This window comes from Coturnix japonica, chromosome Z (genome assembly GCF_001577835.2).
Source record: "Coturnix japonica isolate 7356 chromosome Z, Coturnix japonica 2.1, whole genome shotgun sequence".
In the NCBI taxonomy this organism is placed as follows: Eukaryota; Metazoa; Chordata; class Aves; order Galliformes; family Phasianidae; genus Coturnix; species Coturnix japonica.
Window position 1 is genome coordinate 29,131,851 of NC_029547.1, and position 22,153 is coordinate 29,154,003.

The 22,153-nt window shown below is 37.0% G+C and overlaps 1 protein-coding gene across 7 annotated transcripts in view; it reads right to left on the reverse strand.

The window, feature by feature from the left end:
• Positions 1-22,153, reverse strand: part of BNC2 (basonuclin 2) — a 370,614-nt gene that overhangs the window by 46,479 nt on the left and 301,982 nt on the right. For all 7 annotated transcript variants that reach the window (XM_015849045.2, XM_015849043.2, XM_032441223.1 and 4 more), the window contains one exon: positions 5,203-7,169. In XM_015849045.2, coding sequence (XP_015704531.1) covers positions 5,203-7,169 — 1,967 coding nt within the window. The remainder of the gene's footprint in view (positions 1-5,202; positions 7,170-22,153) is intronic.

Here is a 22,153-nt window from a genome sequence, read left to right on the forward strand (position 1 = left end):
TAAATCTATTTATATTTAAATAACGTAGAAAACAGCTCTTTTGTTTCCTGACAAATGGCTCATCAAAAGCCTCATGTCTTAAAATACTATTTCATTATTCTCACTGGAAGAAATTCAAGTTGTATGTGATAGCTACCTATATAAGGGGGAATCTGCTAATAGTTATCTTGGACCGGTGTGTAGTATTTTGAAGCTACCTGTTCCTAAAACTGAATCACAGGTAACCGATGGTAATTTATTCCAGTGCACCTGGACAGGGCTGGAAGTCGGGTAACCTGACAAGAAGCATGTCTCTGCTTTTTCAGTACAGCTACGCTGAGGCCTATATCCACACAAATGTAGTTCTGGGGATATCAGCAGGTTTTAATAAACCACCTACAGATGTTTTGCTCCACACAAATCAAGGAATTTACATGTTTAAATCCTCACTGACTTAACTAGCAATCAAATGGCATGATCACACTTGGCACCAAGAGTTGTCTCATATTTATTTATATGTCACCCTAAGCAGATATTACTTTGTTCTAAAATTTACTCATGGGGCTTTCCTCATTTTGAGGAACATACACACATCCACATGCTGTGAGAAAATTTTAAACCAAATCTGAACAATTAATATTCCTATTTTACTTTAGTAGAAGAAAGACAAAGCAAAAAAGTTCTTCCTTCACTCTTCTGAACAGGCTCACTGAAAATTAATTTATTTTGCATATCAGTGAAAGGGAAGTGTGGTGATGTGTGACTGAACTAATGCTGTGTCATAGCCTAAGAACCACAGATATTAATAGTCCACTGCTGAGGTGAAATACGGATTTAGCTTTCACCTAGGGTTGGTAGAAAAGACGTATAAATTTCTCCCTAAGATCTGACAAAGCTCCTCACTGAGAATTAATGAGATCAGAACATCCACTTAGCCTCTTGTTACATTTTGTCCATACGCTTCTTGCCTCTACATTTCCTGAGCACCCACACCTCAGTGCTGGCTTCAGGGACCCATCACAACCATTTCTTTGTAAGGCAAAGGCACTCTTTGCTGTGGTAGGTAGTCACAGATGAGGCTGTGATGCAGATCCCAGCAGAACCCAACAGCCAGGGCCAGGCACCTTCTTCTCACTCATAAGCAAACCTCTTCTGAGTCCGGAAATAATTACCTTCTCAGTTCTTTCCATTCACCTGAAAAGTATTCACATTGACTTTTCTTCCTTTCTTTCTCTTTTCCTGCTAAAAACTACATTGGAAAAAGGGCCTTTCTGTTTAAAAACAGACAAGTCGTTGCTCCTGATCACTGACATCAGTTTCAGTATGTTACTTTTTACTTCATATTGCCTTTCTGTAACAAGATATAGCCTGTATGTCTTGCCTTTAGAAAAAAGGTCTGTTGAAGTAAATACAGAAATAGTTAATTCAAGGAGTGACTCGTGCAGAATGGAATGAAAAATGATTTTGGGAAGTATAGAGTTTCCAGAAAATGGGAGACAGTTGTATTTCTCTTCATGAGGAGAGGGTCAGAGACATTGGTGTGTAAAAAGTTTGATGAGAGCTGTTACATACGGCTGAGAAGATGAATAAAAAAACAGAGCCCTATTGAAAAAACAAACAAACAACAAAACAACTAGGCTCAATGGAACTTGGACACTCAAAAGGCACTATGTTTTATTTCTAGAAGGGAAAAGAGAAGTAATTACTGGGAGGACAGTGACAGCAAGTGCAGGGACTTTGCTGTGCTTTCTTCTGCTCTGTGTTGAAAAAAGATGTGTAAGATGGGAGCATGCAAGTCTGCTGACTATCTCTGTCCTCATTTACAAAGAATAGCACTGCTTAGTCAAAGATTTCACAAGATATTCCAGGAGAAGAATATTTATATGGGATTTTGCCTAGGCACAGATGATCTAGGAATGGTGATGCTGATTTCAGTCAAACTTTAATAGGCATTGCTGCAGGATATGTTCCAAAATGAAGAACTGCAGCCATGACACAAGGATAAAAAACCTTCCTTCAATCAAAGCAATGCTTTGTTAGCTCCTAGTGTGATCTGCTGCCTCTGAAAATTAGTTATGTGTATTGCAACACTATCCTTGCAAAGCTCCTACAGCAGCTACCACCACTGTCAAGAATTCAGAGTTCTTGAATGCAAGAGATAAGGGGAATACAGTCAGATCTTTAACTGACTAGAATTACACCAGCAAAAGATCCTAAGCAATGTCAGATGCCATTATTCAAAATAGAAAAGATCAACCAATGTTACTTATCCCCAGATAAGCTTTTGTTTTCTTTTAAAACATTTCCCTAACTAGTTATAACGTGATTATTAGTATTATTAATATAATTGCTAGCAATATGATTAACAAAATTATTAATAATACAGATTAAAACCTCTCAAGACAGTAGGCTATGAGACATCTAGAACTTCCACTTCATTGACAAGATAGTACTGAAAAAATAATTTAATTTTAATGTGCAAAATGAAGTATTTCTAGGCTTCTTTAGCTTGTTAAGGGTCACTTGATCGTGTGAGTGATAATGCAAACATATCATATAGACTTTTTATAATGTGTCTGAAAGAATGAAACAACAATACACAAGAATTTTTATCAAGGAGTGCTTACTGTGTGCTTTAGGTAGCTATTTCTTATTTCTTTTACAGCACTTAATAGCAAAATGCCTCTGAGCTTTTAAGTGAAAATGACTTAAATGGCTGGATGAAGTTCTCACTTTGTAGTGTCTTTAATTTAGTTATCCAGTTATCTTTGAGGTTCTGTCCATGATTTGAAGAGCTAGAAACTGTAAACTTATGCCTTTTTCTAAAATAAAAGCATATATTTAACAGGAATGTAAGCAAATTAAATAAAAACAAAATAAAATTGCATGGAAAAGACTTCAGGGTGATTAAGCAGCTTGCAGAAAAAATACAGACATTTCTCTCTCAAACCCCTGAAAGAATTAGCAAGAACTGTAATAGTTTAATTTGATTCAAGGTAGTTCCAGAAAAATCTGCAAATCAGGAGTGATAACGAATGAGGAAAAAAATCAAGCCTGAACAGGCCCACAAACAGTACCACTTCCTCACATTTCTGAAGTGCACAACCACTCTGAAATCTTTGCAATTTAGGTTGTATTATGTCTTGGAATTTTTGTTGTTCTGATTGTAACAAATAAATGAAACATATTCTGGATGTTACTGGTGGAATGATAAAAAATGGCTTTGTGCATTATGCAACTCAAAGTAATATGCAAATTATAATTTTATGTTTAAATATGCAGGATGCTTTTCAGTTCCTGAATCTGATTTTTATGGCTTACTTTCAATCAGCGTAATAGGAGTATATCCTACTTAGCTCAAAAAATATTTTCAAAATGTGTCCTATGTCCTATTTTAAGCTTTCATTTCTCAGCAATATTTTAAGTGTGTCATCACAGTTATTTCTTTGTTAGAACAGATACATCTTTACTATATTAGCTTTATTATTAGCATAATTTATCAATGGTCTCCTTCTGAAATCTAATACTTTGCATAATGTTCCAAATCCTAAATCTAGTCACGTCTTCATTCACACTGCATGAAAAGCTAACTAACATTTCATAATTCATTCGTGGCACCAGACTAACCAAGCCAAATTCTGGACTAACAAAACCTACACAATATCTAAATTTTGCACAGATCATGCCTTTGATTCGTATGGCTTTCTTCTCAAACTCAATCTTAATAAAAGTTATCAGGATACCCAAAGAAGGGAGCCTTAATTTAATTTTGCCTCTTTCATGTTCAGTGGTTTCATCCTACTGCAAACCAAACTTCCTAGATCGTTCTTTTTATCTGTTTTGAACTTGTTTTCTAACGTTTGTTCCTAATCTGTTTGGTGGACCAGAAGATATAAGACAGTGTGGGACTGAGCTCTCCACCTCAGTCACCTCAGAAGAAAGTTGCTTTTGTTTTGTATGATGTGATATTCACTTTCACATCCCATCAATTTCAATGGTAAAAATAAAGGAGCTGTGTAAGGTATTTGTTTAGCTAGGTTTAATTTCATTCCTGTGTCTGTTGATTTTTTACAATGTGATGAAAAAATATGAAACACAAATAAAGGAAAAGAGAGGACACAATCTTGCTACCACTCCATGAACCACAGAGATTTTGTTATGTGACATATGATCATTATCACATGTGAGAGCTTTTAACCACAACTATGAAATAACTGTGTTATTCTACCACATTGACAAATTTCATTTATATTACATTTTCCTCAGGATTGAAAAAGAATAGTGTGTATTTAAAAACAAAAGAAAAGAATAGAAAACAAAACACCACCACCAACAAAACATCACACAACAACAACAACAAAAATCACCCTAAGAGTTAAAGGACCAGCTGCTGCTGTTTAAGCCCAACTGTTTCAGTACTGATGCAGCATAGTTAGGACACGATGTCATCTGAATATACCCTTGATGATCTTAAAAATATGTAGAGGTCTAGTTTCTGCTCTCTGAGTGTGCTTAATTCCCATTCATTGGGAAGAAAAGAAAGTGGACTAAACAGCCACGGTGCGTAGAGAGGTGTATACATCCCTCTAAAGAGAAAAATATTTTCTTCCTATTTACTTGTTCTTGCTACAATGTAGCAGCTAGTTTTAAAAATTGAAGAGAAGCAAAAGCATTCTTTTATGTTTCATGTTTTCTTTTATATGACCCTATGGGGATTGAAATCTTTCTTTTATTACAGTCCTTCCATTCTCTCTCTCTCTCTCCATCCACTCATCCAATTGTCCATCCATCCTTTTCCCTCCTTCCTAGTTGTGAGATTTGATGTGCATGCATGAAGACATTTCTACTGTTTCTACTATTATTTACTATACATTTAATAGAAGCTTTTTGTGATTTAAAAGCTGCAAGGAGAAAAACAAAACAAAACAACGACAAAAAAAAGTAACGAACTGCATCTTATAAACACATGCTCATAGGTACACTGAAAGAATAATGACATTTATTATCTTGCCAGTCACTTAAGAGGATGGCAAATATATACTATTCTGAACACCAAGCAATGATGAAAATCCTGAAGTGATGAAACTGTCTCAATGTCATGGGAACACGATTGTCACTTGTCATTACTGTGCATCTCTCTATTTCTTCATGTACCCTAAACTACCTATTCGTACATAATTCAGCACACTTAATAATGTAGAAAATCAATTAATATTTACTGACCTGTCTCTGCTTCTCCGTGATGGGAACGCAGCATTACAGCCAGCCACCGTGCAGACATGCATCTCTTTTAAATGAACGTTTCTGTAGTGAAGTTTCACACTGTAGGAACTCTTGAAACTTTTCTTGCACACGTAGCAGATCTTGGGGTCTGGGCTTGAGCACATTTCACCTTCTGGGGAGAACTTCTGAGGGCTGTTATAGTTGAATGTGGAAGCAAAACTTTCATGAAGGGCAGCCATACTGGCACTTCCTCCATTGTACAGTCCATATTGGCTCATGTAGAACATATCATATGTAGGGTCTGTATACTCTTCCTTCACCTTAATGACATCCTGGTTAGAAGAGTCATTGTGGTTTTCATCTGGTCTGTCACTGTGCATCATAGATTTTTCAACAGGTTCATGGAGGCGGTCATCACCTTCCATGGATTCTTCACACAGTTTTGGCTCTGAAGTCTCAGACTCGTTTTCATAGTCTCTCTCATGCTCCTGGTCTTCTGATGTCATACTGTCTGCCCTTCTTATATCTGGTCTGGAAATGCATCTGTTTCTGTCAGTTTTGGAAAAGTCTTTCACAGACAAGCCTGGGCTCATTTCTTCCTGAGAATGGCAGTGATTGTCGTGACCAATGTCATTTACCATTGTGCCGCTGTCATTCACCTCTTCATCTTCATCATCAAATTCGTCGGCAGTATCAATAACTTCCTTTTCTATTTTAACTGGCATGCTTGACTTCCTTGGCTTCTTCTTAGGGGCAAGGTCAGCATTAGGCTCTGAGGTGGGCATCAGCACTGATGGTACTGATGACTCTGAAGGAGGAGGGGGATGCTGCTCCATGCCACTTGCTGCTGGTATTATTGGACTGGTAGGGAGGGAGGTTGGAGGACTCACCATTTCTCCAGGAGTAAGTAAATTTCTGTAAAAAGGAGGAACAGGTTGAACAGTCTTTAAAGCTGGAAACACCAGCTGACTGGGAAGAGGATTTTGTAGTACAGGATCTAGAGGAGGAGTGGTAAATCCCATTGGTGGACGCCCAGGGCTTGTTAAAGTTAGGTTGGATTTCGTACTTGCTATGACTGGGGTGGCAGCACCCGATGTGGCACGAATTAGATCTTTGTCTCGGTTATTTCTTAGCATAGGCATGTGGAGACGGGGGTTGGGGTTAGCGCTGTGTCGATTGCGGCTTCTGAGAGAGCTGAAGACCATGTTGCAGCCCTCAATAGTGCAACGGTGCTTGATTTTCAGGTGAACAGCATTGTAGTGGATTTTAAGCGTACCTTTGTCATAGAAGGTTTTGCCACATGCATTACAAAACACTCTTCCTTTTCTAGAGGCAGACCCCATTCTCCTCATTCTGTGAATGCGGAATGAACTTTTAGTATGCTCTGTTTTTGATAAATCATTGACAGGTGTTGGTGTCTGAACAGGGGAGACACAGGGTGGCTCAGTTTTGGGTTCAACATTTGTGATGCTGGTCAAAGCATTCCTGCTGGATGTTTGCTCATTCTTGAAAGGTGTAGGTGAAACTTCAGATTCACTGCTCTCATTATATTCATTTTGAGCTGTAAGGCTTGGTTCACGGAGCCTCATTGCTGGCTGTTCCAGCAGGAGGCCATTTGGAGGCAGCCCCAGCAGTGGAGCAGAGACTGGATTTATGTATTGGAATGGTAGCAGGAATGCAAGACTATTCGGGATGTTTTCAAAATGATGAATGCTGGAAGGGTTGCTATTCTCCAGGTGAGCAAGGAGACTTGGGCTCCTGGTGCGATTATTGCTTTCAATAAAAGTCCTTATATCTGAATCTGTCTTTGAAGATGGCACAGCCACAGCCTGCCCTTCTTTTTCTTGAATTGCCATCAGCTCCACAATGGATTTGGTTTCTCCAAATCTCAGGAACTGCTGAAGGGTAATGATCTCTTCTTCCCTGGACATTATGGCCCAGCGGTCCAGCACCTTGCCTGCAGCATCCTAGAGGCCATATCAAAGAAACAACAAAGACAAACACAAAGAAAAAAACTTATTGATTCTGCATAATTATTGAATTCAATAGAAAGTGCTCTGCTGCCTGCACATGAAATACTAAGCTCAAAAAACAACATGCAATCAGTGTTAACAAAACTCAACCAAAAAAGCAAACTTTTTTAGCCATGCAAATACCATAATTACAGTCACAGTTAGAGAAAAAGATTGAGTTTAATAACGTCAGAGCACACAAAATGTAGAACACTGGGGCTCTGTGATCTGAAATGCCTTTGATTTGCTATTTAAAAAGCAGTGATCTATATACCATGAAAATGTTCAGTACACATTTGTTGCTGTGCACTCCATTGTACAATATGGAAAACTGTACCTTAATAGACGTTAAATGGTGTCAATGTAAGAAAGAGCTAAACAAATGAATTTGATAGATTTGCTTTTCAAATATAAGTAAACATACAGCTTAAATTGCTCATGGACCATCTCACAGGAAATTCTAATGTAAGGCAAACAGTCTCAAAAATAGCACATAATACTAGTATCTTCCTCCTCTTTTTTCTTTTTCTTCTTTTTTTTTTTTTTCCAGTTTTTATTTTTCATGACAGCAATTCTGAAAAACACATTCATTATAAACTTACATCGAAAGGCAGAAATAGAGAAATTGTTTAACGCATAACTGGCAATTGATTGTAGACTGGCAGTCTTGGTATGGCTTAGACTTAAAGAGTGACTTTTTTTGCTATAAATGACAGTTAAAATATGTAAAAAGTAAGCAGCTGATGGATGTAGATAGCATAAATGTGTAAAAATGTTGTCTCTTAACACTGCCTTCTGATACCAAGGGAAAAATCCAGAGAGAATACACATCAGTAATCACCAGACTATCTGTTGTTAAATATACATTAAAAAGCATTTCACACTTTCATTTTTGCTAGTAAGCATGAGATTTGCCTGAAGGTAGGACTTAAAAATTCTGCAATGTAATGTCAGGCAATCCATTCCACCATGTATTGATAAAAAGATATTAAAATACTTATATAATGAATACATCATTTTATTGGCATCTTTCCTTTTGGGCAAATGCTGGACATAACATCAGCATGGTAACTATAACCAACAAGCACTGTTGCATGCCATCAAATCAGAATGATTCCAGTGCTTCCTCATGCATTAAACAGTTTGAAATCCTTGCAAAGATACCCCTCTGTACTGTCTCTGATCTTTTTAAATCTTGACTCTCAGCTTCAGAACCCATTCAAACATTCTGGTCATGGCAAAAACCACCAGTTTTTACTTGATTACAAAGCCAGCAAATATCTTTCAGTTTTTGCAATCTTTATTTATTTGTTTGTTTATTTTCAGTTTTCAGAGTATCGATTCTTTCCTCTCCTCCCCAGAAGCTTCCTTCTAAGCACTGGAAAATGCCATTTGTCCCAAATGTATTTATTTGATTAAATACATGTATGTATATATGTATATGTATATATTATTAATTATTTCAGCTCTGATGCATGTCACCTTTTTAAATCCAAAGCTAATGGTGAAGGTTGATGCCATGTATGCCTCAGAACCTCGCACGCCAATGCAGAATGTTTTGAAAGGTTCCATGCACAATAGCTCACAATGAAACATTACAAGACTATGAAACTGCCAATGGTAAATAATTACAGAATATTCTTAGAAGAATTCTCACTGCATTGATAGAGATGTAGAGCACCAGAACCAGTACCTAATCAGAACTTATCAAGCATGCATTTACATATAGATGAAAGAAACGCCAACATGCAGATGCTGGTCCTGGTCTGAAGTATTAGTCAGGAAGCGTTCACACCTTTAAATACCTTTGAGCACTTTGGACATCCATAATTGTTATGCTCCCCCTGCTCTACCAGTCAGATGGAGGAGTATTTTAGAGGCAGTCTGCTATCTAATAAGAATAATCCGGAACAGAAAACCAACAAGAAATATACCCCACAAACACCCAACAGAAAAAGAAACAACACAAAGATCAGGTTTATTTTTGAAAGCTCTAAGATAATTTTTCCCCCACTTCACCCAACTTGTGTTGATTACTAGCCCCATGAATGCCACCTACATTTCCTTGCATCAACTTCTCCTTCTACTTGCAGCCAGCCATACTGGTTCTGCTTTTGAGCAGCTCTTATGTGAAACTCAAAAAACAGTCACCTGTGACACAGTTTATGCACACAATCTCCCAATCTGAAGCCACAAGTATTCACTGCTTCTAACTGTAACTTGAAGATGGAAATAACATTGTCTAATTTACACTGCTTGCATGTATTGAATTAGAACCCCTGACTGCAGCCAGCTGTAGGCTGCTTTGTAATGTACTACTGGTAGTAATTTGTTTTGTTTTTGCTTTAATTTGTAAATCACTCACAGGCTTATGTAGCAGATGGATGTTTTGTAAAACAGATATTTAAGTAAATAAAAATTAGATACAGCCCGTATGAGAATAACTCTTGGGAATAGTAGGTATGGGTCCTGTACCAGACTGCCACACATCAGGGGAAGGTTACTTCACGCAGTCTCCCATCCAATGGCTGTAGATCCAGCCATCTATGTACACTGAACAGGGAGACGATGCGGCTCCCTGAATGCTTTCAGGGAATTATTCCACAGCTAAAGTCAGAGATGCTGGCAGCTGGCTACATGACCTACCTCTCCATGAGATGCCACCCTCTTCCATCTCATTTAGTCAATGACAGAACGTTTTGGGTTTGCAGTGAAGAAGGACAGACTTTCAGCTGTTGCTAACTGCCACTGCTCAGAAAATTTGGCAGTGAAGTATGTGGTTGTTGAGGGGTTTACCTTCACTCTTACATAAACAGTAAGGTATCAGAAAGTGGGCCTTAAACATTCTCTGCCTACTTTTACTAGTTGCATCAAGCTATATCTGGTTAATTCACAGCAATCATTTTTATTTCCCTAGCCAAAGTAAAAAAAGTATTGCACAGATGCCTGTGCTTCATAGAAAACATGCTACCTATGGATACTGTATAGCATATGCTTCAGTATTTACATAGTGATGGCTTTCCATAAATCATTTTAAGTATGTACTATGCAAACCTAGATAAAGAATGAATAGGAATGTCATTTTTTGATAAAACTTAAAATTAACAAAAAATCTAACCATTATCCACTTTGAATTAAGCTATAACTAGCTAGGGATCTCTCTGTATATGGTAATACTTGATTAGAAGTTCAAGTCCTTTCTTACATATAATCGATTTCTTGTTTCTTACAATCTCTCATGCTAAATTTTTTCCCCAAAGCCATTAAATCATATCCACATTTAAATATTCCACGACAAAAGGTTCCAATTTATATTACGTTTTTTCAGCTCACTACAGATTAAGCCAAGCCTCCTGTGACAATGTGTACAGCGAAGTCGGTGAACAGAGAGATACCACCGCATGCGCACAGCTTTACACCAGGCAGTAGACAAGTAAGCCTGATTTCTTTCCTCTTCACCCATACAGCCTTGTTTTTTAAATTGTGTTTTACATGAGTGGGTAGCTCTCTCTCAGTTTCAGACACAGAAAAATTTTTAATCTCTAAATCATACAAAATCTAACCTCCAAGGATGCAAAACATAACCTTGGATGTTTTTCTCATTCTAAACACACACTTGACTCTTCCTCTTCCAATACATATATGTTTATTATTTTTATAGATTAGGATTCATATACAAAAAAAAAAAAAAAAAGCATTAAATCTAGACAGCAAAGGCAGAGCTAAATAACCTGAAGTTGCCTCATTATTATTATTTTTTTTTAAATTAATTAATTTATTTTTTTTTCTGCATGTGTTACAAAGAGATATGCTAGGGTACATCATATCTTAAACTTCTAGGTCAGACAGTACAAGTGATGGGCCTCTAGATGATTATCTTGGATGATGCAAACATGCTAAAGCAGAAGATGGGCACAAAATTCATTCTGATTTGTAAGAACTTAATTGAGGAGGGCTGTGAAGAAGTCTTAATTTCCTGAGGGCCTTTAGGCTCTATGAATTTTAAGCTTTCAATTCATCTTGAAAACCTCACAATTTAAGAACTGCTTATTTAGAAAATAAGGATGGCTTACACAAACATACACCATAAACACACGTTGTAAGCCTTGAACTTTTGTTACAAAATCAGTTGTTTTAAATTCTCACTTTGTGTAAGAAGCTGTATCAACTCCTGCATTCCCGTAGTGCGTTTAACTAAATGTATACATATGTGCTCATGCCACATATATATGTACATACACATACACTTCACAGACTTTTTGCAGTTCTATTTTTATCTTACTAATTAAATTTTTGGCATAGGTAAAATAAAGTGTATATATGCTGCTGCCTGAATTTATACTGAGAATTACAGAAGAGTTGATATTAACTAGAAGGTTAAAAAACTCTACAATTGCTTCTTAAGCAAGGCTTTTGTGCTCAAAGTTACACAGAAAAACAGTGCCAGAGTTTGTATTTTATAAATTTTGCATATGCACCACAAACTGTTGTTTTTGATGCATATCAACTAAGTACCCACATTGCAAAATATTACTTAGATATGTATTTGATTAATTAAATAAGCAAGCTTGGTGTTTAAAGTATCACTTTCTTCTATGAGCCCTTCTTAAAGAGCTATATATTTTCTAGCTGATCTCTAAGAAACATTTTGAATGCAGCTGTAACAATTGAAAAGCAGACCAAAAGACATTCATTTGGTCATACTATAATTGCAGAGGATGGTTTTAATTAGGGTGTAGACAGAAGAAAAAAATCAACATTTGTTTCTAATAAAGAAAAGCCTACATAATTTCCATGATTTAGGGTTTGTTGTTTTTGTTTGGCTGAATTTCCCAGGAGCATCTCTTTGCTTCCCAATTAAATTTCAAGCTGTTACGCTATGGGTAGTCCTACTGCTCCTGGGGCAAAAGCAACCAAAGCTGTGTAGCAGCACACCCGCTTACATTTGTAGGGATGGGAGTGGAAATGCGCAAACATGTTGGTTTCTTCTGGCCCACCCTCTGACTTCAATACAGCAGAAGTAAGCCCTGTATTTGGCTCTCCTTATGACCACTCACATACTCATTTTCCCGATAGGTGTTTTTTCTATGCTGAACCTAGCCCACCTTTGCTCCTGTAAACACACAGAAAAACTGTGCATACTTGCTTGCCGTGATTATACATGTGCAACTGATATAAAATTTAACACACCCAGCCTGCAACGAGCCATTGTTAAAATTTTTTCCCCTCATCTGTCACTACTTGTCCACCTCCCACCAGCCCCCCTGCTCCAACTGAAACCATATGAACAAACTCATGTTTAAGTGTCAGCAGTCCTCTCCTTGAGTTATACCGCTGCAGCAGGAATGAACACAGTGCAGCTCTACCGAGTTCTCAGTCAATAATGGAAATCTTTATCTTTTGGCTTCACTGCAGCCTCCACTGTGCTAGAAAAATCAAAAGCGATAGATATTCTTCCCTTCAGACACCCTTTTCCCTCACCTACTGGAGTTGTTTTCTTCATCCCAAAGATACAGGGTGTGCATAAGAATGCCAGATGCAGCAGAGGGAGAAAAAAGTCACTCTTTTCCTTAAGCATCAAGTAAAAATGACACCAGCATTGTGCATGCAAGTGAAAACTAACATGAAGGAGATGTTATTTACTCACAATTACACATGTGCTCATACTTACCTGTGCTGCCACATATTAACAGTGCTTAACTCTGTGTTTTATGCTTCATGCCTCCTTATGCATGCAGCATCAAAAACCTTTGCATTTTGACCAAAGACTTTCACAAATTTTTATTAATTGATACTGTAGATACTGGGTTGAAATCTGGCCTCAGTATAAATGCAGAGTACTTGTACTTCAAATAAAGAATAATTCCACTGACCATGCTGGAAAGTAATTTTGAATAAACTTAGCCCTGAAACACTACATGGAGCCAAATCTGTTTGAATATATATAGGGGGCATACCACCATGGTGGAGCACAGCAGCTGTGTAACGATGCACAGGAGTGCTGCTCAACAGTTTCAGAGTGAAAGTGAGGAACACCATGTCCTGCTGAAACTGCAGATGGAACGTAAGGAGGTGGAATGCAATAACCGCAGCTGAAACCTAGCCAGGACACCGCCGTTAACCACCCACGCTCTTGCTAAATGGCCTACAGGGTCTTTACTGACCAAAAGTATGCAGGTCCTCTGTTTTATATCTCATCCTGAAGACACGTGCCAGGAGCACAGCTCCCTGCATAAGCAACCTGCTAGAGCTCTGATTCTGGACTGGCTTATAGGGAGTGGTACCAAATGACTGGATCCCCAGCACACTGCACCCTTCAGAGACTAAAATTCCTTTTTTCTTACAATCCTTTTTTATTTTTTAGGTTCACTGAAGTTAGAAAACTCAACAACAAAAAAAACAAAACTGACCAAACTTGACTGCAGAGATTTTCAGAGCATTGATCTGAGAGATGATGCTACTCTGTCAAATACCAACTAGTAAGTAGCCACGTAAACTGGGGGTCAGGAAAAAAGCCTTGTACCCTCTTCACAAAAGGAATCAATCTTTTGAACTCTTTCCTGCTCCTCCTAAAAGTATATTCACCTCTTTGACTCCAGTAGAACTACTAGGATGCAAGGGCATTAGTTTTAAATGCTTCTGATTTTTAAAACTTATTGTTTGACTTTTGATAAAATATTCACTTTGTTAAGGAATGCTCTTGATTATGGACCAGATAAGAATGCATAATTCACAAGATGATCACTTCTTCTTTTTTTTTTTTTTTTGGATAAAAATGTGTACAGCATTTTTATTTTTAAAGCTATGATAGATCACTGTGGGGTTACAACATATTTAATCACAGCAGTTTCAGCTTCATTTAATCATGAAAAAGCATGCATCAAGCATCTTTGCAACTGGGTGTCTGACAAGTTTTTCCACAGAAAACCTGTGTCCACACTCAGAGAACAATCTAAGCACTGTTAGAATTCAATTCTCTTCTTGCTTTTTGAAATTTTACAGCGGCATATGTCCTATGATGTCAGTGAAATTTGATTTACAGCTATCTTGTTGGTGGGAAGGAAAAAGAGCTACAAGCCTCATCAATTAAATGGTAAGATTTGTCACTTATTGGTTACAATGGAGCTTCCATTAGCAGACAGACACATTGCTGTGGCAGTTTTAAGATGATCCAAAGTCAATCTTCAGCACTCATCATTAACCCATTATCTTGCATTTATTTTGAAATACCAATGCCAATACCCAAGAATTTTCCCCCTTGCCTATGACAAATGTCACAAATTTTCAAAGGCAAGTATTTACTCCCTGTACCATCTGCTATGGTTCAGCTTCTCAAAGATTTCTAGAGACTTTACCCAGGGAAATGAATGTAAACTCACCAGATGCTTTATGGTATTTGTACAAGAAAACATTTCTTAATGTACACCCAAGGTGAGGCAAATTTTCTCACATTCATGGTAGAATATCAACATTTTATAGAAATCAAGCATTCAGATTATTTAAACAGCTTTGAATTTTAGGCTGCTGAACCTCAAATCTAGAGGAAAAATCATTTCAATGTCTCTGAAGCAGCTATGCCACCAGCTTGTGGTGAATGAGGGTGCTTGCTACTAGGCAGACAAGCTTCTAGAGGCAATCAGATCACCAAGTGTGCTGTGCATGAAGTCAGAAGTTTTAGATTGTATGAGCTGTTGTGGGGATTCTTGAGGGCATGGACGCATGGGGACAGGAAAGGATCCAGACAATGACATAATTCCAGGTGTAATTCTTGCAAGCCAGGTGGATAGGAAATAGCTACCTTGCACACAACTGCAGCCATGACTGATCTACGTTTGCACCTTCTTGAATTTTTGCATATCCAGTTGCACATTCTAGTAAGCTATATAAGATGCCTTGATAATATCAGTCCCTGAAATCACTTTTAGTTTTACTGTCTGCAAAATTCACTGAGAAGTAATGTTAACATTTTCTGTGCTCCAGCACTCTTTCACTGAATTTAGCAGGCTTCTTAAATCTATCTTCTATGCCTGTTTCACCATGCTGAAAGAATGATGTAAGCTTTATGGGTAAAAAAGAAGCACTCACAAAGACCAACAATGAATTATTTTACTTGCTATATACATGGTCACAAGAGACATCCAGGTTTTCTTCAGCCATGACCTTCTCCAATTATCACAACGTGATAATACAAACAATTCATCATGTCTTACATCCCTGCAGCTGTTCCATGCAACGTGCACTGTACCAAAAGCAGAGAAAGATATACATGAGTCAAGTCAAATAAGATTATCTGACAGACCTTTTCTCACTTTAAATACCAGCCCACTAACACCATAACCCTAAATGGAAAATTCAAGCAACAAAATATTATTCTTACTTGGCTTGTAAGTAAAACTTCTAAAGAAATCAGTAAGAGATCTGCCTAACCAGTGTCACTGCAATGAATTAAGAAGTTGTCCAGTGTTTTATCACTGGAGAAAAATTGCCAATAGTTGGATTTAATTACAAGCTTGGCTTTCTGATTGAACGCTAAGTTGTGCCTCAATAAAGGGATTCATCTGTATAGTATATGCTGGGTATTTGAATGGCAGTAGAACCAGGAGATTGATTTCTACCTTTAGTATTCATTAGGGAACTATGCATTATTACTTGCAATATATATGACATAATCTTAATGAGGCCCTCTTTTTTTTTTTTTTTTTCTTTTCATTGTTTACCTAAAAATTGGCACCAAGAAAAACACACGTAACATAGGTGACTATCTGATGCAGAAGTGAGGCAGCAGTGCAGAAGTGATGCCAAAAAAGGCAGAGGTCAATAAAATATATAAAATGCTGTGATACATGAAGTGAACCATCTGCACATCTTACATGCACTGAAATGCAAAAGAAAGTGGAGGAATTATATTACAGTGTACAAAGTAATAATAACTGTGCCTGCATGTCTTAATACCCTCTTGTCCCAGCAGTCCTGACTTTCTAGGCAGCCCACTTCTCCACATTAACAGTAGTCATTTGGAGAGCAGCAAACGTGCCATTAGAAGCACTTTTACAAGTGTATATTCATCCACCAATTAGCTTAATGTGGCCGCTTTCTGCATATTTTCTATCCAGGCTTGCACAAATCTTATTAATATTTCCCCCTAGCGCTTTGACAGATTACCTTGTCATTATGCATCCTGGAGCCTTTTAAACAATATGGGTAAACTACTGTTTGCGAGGTTAATGACAATTATCCCCTAATTACTGCATAAGTCACTCAGTCCACTTTATCTCATAGGCAGGGTTCTGCTCTGTGTATCTGCCATTGTGTCACTGTAAATGAATCTTGTATAGCTATGTTTATCTGTCGTTGCCTTGTAAATTACATTGACAGAAGAATGAACAAATTATTGTGTGTCATCACTTAAAATACAGCTTCTGATAAAAAAAATGTCCCACAAGCACAGCACTTGAATTTTAGCCTGATGGCAATTAGTATACACATGTTTAATGTTTTTGGCGATATATTTAGAAGCGGATAGGACACAGTGTGGTGGTAGAAGGCTCTGAAGTGGTAAGCCTAAGGGCAGTGAAACAGAGAGATACTGAAAGCTACACTACTAGTAATTCCACAATCACCTCCTGAGAACTCTTCTGCTAATTTAACAGTTGATAGATGAGGCAATGATATTTCCCAAACAACCTCACATTCACTGCTGTGCCGAATTCCACATTTTCCATTGTTTCTGACCACATCCGCAAAGGTGGTTTTTATTTGTTCTTTCGTTTGTTTGCTTGTTTGTTTTTAGCAGAAAAATACAAACTGATGTTGGAACAGTAGCAGTATCCATAAAACCAGAATCGATGCAATTCAGAACAGTATCAAAGAGGATGAATAATTTGGATCATGTCTGCCCTGACCAATTCTAGTGACTCCAAGAGGACTGCTCGGAGCAGAAGCCAGGGCAGAATCTGGCAGCCAGCACCTACATCAATGTATTGATTTTAAAAATAAAATAAAATAAAATAAATTAGCACATTGTCTACTCTTTTCTACAGCGCCTGTGCACTGGGTCACCTCCTTGGTGTAATTAGAGCTCAATAGAGAGAGAGAGAGTGAAAAAAAAAATTCCAAGTTCAATTCACCTTCTGTGGACTGAGGTATTTCCACATTAGGAGAGGAAGGAAGAACTGGCAAATGCTAGCTTCCCAAAATCTTCCATTTTCAAGCCAAAGCTAAGACAGGGCAACACTAAAACCAGGTTTGCTCTGCTTTGAGAAACAAAGTTGACGTGTTGACCTTGATTATCTATTTCACCAAAGGCACCTTGATGACTTTAACACAAAGCACAAACATAGCCATTGTTCAGAAGCAAAAAACATCTATACCTGAGTGTGGTATATAAGTACAGAAATTATATGGTTAAAAATAAATAAATAAATAATCTGGCTTTTACTTAACGTTTCTTCCTGCAAGGGTCTTGGAAAAATAATTGCTTAACAGCCATAGGAACAACAGTCATATGCAAACAATGTAACAGAGACAATGCAGTTCCAGTGCAGGCCTTTTATCTTATTTTGCCAAGTCCTTTTATTCTAGTTTTGGATTGCCAGAAATCACATTAATTAAATAAATTTAATAATGACTGTGATTCTTACTGTTACTCGGGCTTCAGATTTTTTGTCCTCAAGCTTGGTGTAGTCACAGCACATGAACTTCCTCACACCAATCATCTGAGCAGAAATTGAACCACCTCCCTCAGGTCAGACATTTAACTCCCAGAACAGAGGTATTTCTCTGCTTTCCAGACAAATGGGTGACTTGTGAAGTGAAATGCTCTTTTGGTTACTCAGACAAAATTATCTGCCACTCAGCTTGCAGGAAAACATTGTGTAACAATGGGTATGTCATCCCTGCATCCTGCAATACGGTTGCATTGTAATGCATTTTAACAGCCTTGAGAATGTGCTTCATTATGCATACATTCCAAAATGATATATGCATTATTGTAATGTAGTGGTACATTCACATGTGTAATATATATTTGATTATGTCTTACATTTACATACCTTCTAATTTAGCAAATCTTACCATTTTATAAACATCCTAAAATATGTTAAATACCGGCTTCTGATTAAATGCAAGGAGAAGATGCAAACTGGAACAGAATTATGATTCCCAAAAGGAAACAATATGAGCCTGCTTAAGCTGCTGTGCAAGAAAAAGAAATGTCAGTATTCTACAACTTGTGATTATTTTGTGAAATTCAGTAGGTTATTCTAACATCGAAAGCCTCTCAATCACAGTAAAGCGTACATTTGTTTTATTGTATTATGATAGTGTAATATCCAGGACAAATAGGCACACTGAGATTCAACAAAATTACCAAAATTACTTAAAATAACAGTGGTTTATACAGAACATAGATGAGGACAGCACCTCTGGCCATGCTCTTAGTATCGGCTGGGAGAAAAGTCTGTACTGAAATTGTAAGAAAATGTAACAGCCATCACTGCTAGGGATAACTAAAAAGACTGATCGATTTTGAGTAAGCACTACCTCAAGGGTTTTGGTCCCACTAAGATTGATCTTTGTGTCTGTCCTGTGTTCAGTCAATGCAACTTTCAGCAGGGTATCCACTGCAGAAATAAATGGAAGTGCTGCAGTAATCCTCCACCCCCTCCTCCAAGTATGCTATTTTCTCTCTGAGTTGAAGGAAAAGGAAAGCCAATGTGGCTGACAGTGAAGTGCTAGTCAACAGATTGTTTAAAATGCTTAAAGACACAGAATATTGTTATTGTTGAGTATAGCATCATTTGAATATATATATATGCCTAAATCATTATTAGTATTTCTCTTTGGAGATTTTTGGCCTCTGACTTTGGCTAATAGCACAGAGGGCATGTGTAACAGAAGCATGCTGTTATAAACTTGAAACAGACAATTTGGAGTTGTCCCACCAATTCAAAGACTAATACCTGGCTTCTATGCAGGCAAAAGTGTGCCTTAATACAAGATTAACATTTATCTGTATTTCCTAAAGGAAACAAGGATGGCTGTTTTTGAGAAAAAGAGAAAAACTGTGAGGCTGATTTAACTGGTACTTTTTTTTTTTTTTTTTTTTTTTTTTTACAAATTAACTCTGGAAAAATAACAGAATGAAATTAGGTGACATCTAAGAAACTAGGGAGGAGATGTATTATTAAATTAAAGTATTATTTACATAGGTATTATCATCTTTGCCAGAGATCTTTTACATTTAAATGGAAGTATATAACTTTGATCTAAACTTGATTCAAAAAACTAGACGGCACTTTGTATGGAAATAGATCAGCATGTGGTAAAGGTAGAGGTAAGCAAGAAAGCACAAAAAAATTGAATATGTACATTGTGTTAATAAGACAGTTCAGTCACAGTTTTACTTACAAGAGGAAATTCTGGTGAGGAGCTTGAACATTTAGGATTAGACTAAAGATGTTATTTTTCTTTATCAATTATTCATCATTTGCAGAGAATTTTGCACATTATGGAGTTTTACCTGGTTCTCAACTCTACAACAGTAGAGGACAAATACAATTTTCACGAGCAATTAATGTTGAGGAGGACGTTGGACAATATGGTATCTATATACTGTATGGACTGGACAGAAGAATAAGTGAGTGAATACTAAATGCTGGAGATTAACCAGAGCCATTCATTGGCCTGACTCTGTTTAGGCAGAAATCCCTTTCTTTAAATATAGTGGAAGTTCTGTTTGAGTAAATTCTTGAAAGCCAAGCCATGCTGATGCCTGTGTCATCCCTCTCATTTTTCCAGCCGAATTGCTAGTATAGTTTGATAGACATAAGCATTCAAACAAAAATAACTCATGTACAAAAAATCTTCATTATTTTTGGTTTTCAGAGTTACTGTTTGAACTACAGGTGCAAAATGACCTAAATGCTTGGAAATTCAAACTGAGGAGCCAAATTATACCTATTCACAGAGTTTAAAATTATACCCAAAATATCAAAAATACATCTCATATGCTACAAACATTTGCCAACTGAAAAGGTAAGCAGTCTTCTTTTTCATATTGAATGTCTTTTCATATTGAGATCTCAGAGATAAGGGATGGAAATAGGCAAACCAGGGACTATGGCACTACCTGAGGAAACTGAAGCCTTATTCCTTGATCCACAAGGCATTTTCTGTGTATTCTGGACAAATCACATTGCTTCTATACCTCAGACTATTGTCTTTAAAGTGGTAACACGCATGTTATTAGGAAAAACCCACTGCAGATTTAGAAAAGGCTGAATTTGGTGGAGCCCTAAAGATCTGTACCCTTGAAACTTACTGCAAAGTGGACCTGGCTTTATGAATATTCAAAAAACCCCTATAGTAAGATTTAATAGGAACTGAACTATGAAATAATTGAAAAGACAAACTTTTAAAGAGAACCACAACAAAATTTGCACTCTTTTTTTTTTTTTTTTTTTTCCCCAATGGAAGATGGTAGAACATCTCTGGAAGGATGTAGTTCTATAGTATGCAGACAAGTAGGCTGATCTGTCAATTAATGTTTTTCTAGTCCAATCTCTTAGAGAACAACCTTTATCATATATATGATACATATGATTGTTTCATTCATGCTTATTATATTCAGAACTTCCCATGTGAAATAGTTCTCAAATAAAAATACTAATCCCACTTCCTCAAATGGGCACCAATAAACTGTCTTTAGATTACTGGTAACACAGCGAACTTTGAGGGAAATAATAGCACTCATACTTACAAATTTCTCTGGATAGCTTTACAAGCCACCCTCATTACCTCAGAGGATGGATGACATAATACAGAAGAGACTCCCCTGAATACAACTATTTGTTGAGAAGCAAATAAAGTGAATTATTTTCATAAAAAAAGAGAGCCATAAGAATAGCTTGGCAAAGTGTAAGCAAAAGTAACTTTTAATGTCTTTGGCAAATCCCCAGCTCTTAGTAATGGCATCCAAAGTTGGTTCAAGTGTGGGTGATAAAGCAGGTTTAGAGTTGCCTTTCAACTTTTACTTTTTAATAATAAAAAATCAATATACAGAGGATTACAAGCCTCTTGGTTTTGATTTTATATATCAAAAGCAAAAGACTGACAAAGCTACGGTGGTGTATGAAACTCCTCAGGCCACTGTTACAATGCAAATATTTTTTCTCTATTTATTTGTGGCACTCCACTGTGAAGCTAAAATACAAAAAATAATAAATTCTTTATTAAAATAAAGTGAGTGAACAATCTTTTTTCTTTTTTTTTTTTTTTTTTTTTTTTGGTTTTGTTTGTTTTTACATATTTTGGTTTTTTGTTTTGTATATATATCTTACATGGAAATGCAATCCTTAATATACATTTCTAAACCCCAAAAATTTAACAGATTATAATTCAGATCCTAAATTAATCATAAAAGTCTATTTCAAAGGAAAACAAGAAATAGCCTGGACAGCAGCCCGCATTCAAACAAAAATGCTCATATAGGGCCAGATGCACTGTGAATTACACTATGGGATAAAGGGGAAGTATCATGGTGTACGAAAGAAATGACAAAGTACATCTTAGCAGTCAGTGCCTCAGCGCTGGTAATGTCTGACATGAAACTGTTTGAACAGTTTTGTGAAGGAAGTCAGACTCTCACTGTTCACAGACAGACCTGGAACAAACGTGATAGTAACACAGATGATCTCATAGGGATAGAAGGCCATATTCCTGCAGTTTTGAAAAAGGCAAATGGGAACTGAAGCCTGCAAGCCAGTGTATACTTTGCTCACACAGGACAGTAAGGTCAAACCTGTGGAGGGATCTATAATATTCACAGGAAATGGAGTTATCATTTGTAAGCATAACTGGAATCACTGTTTTTAAGTTATTTAAAACATACTTCTATGACTTGCAGTTTTCTTTGCAAGAAAAGACTGCTGCCAAGTCTT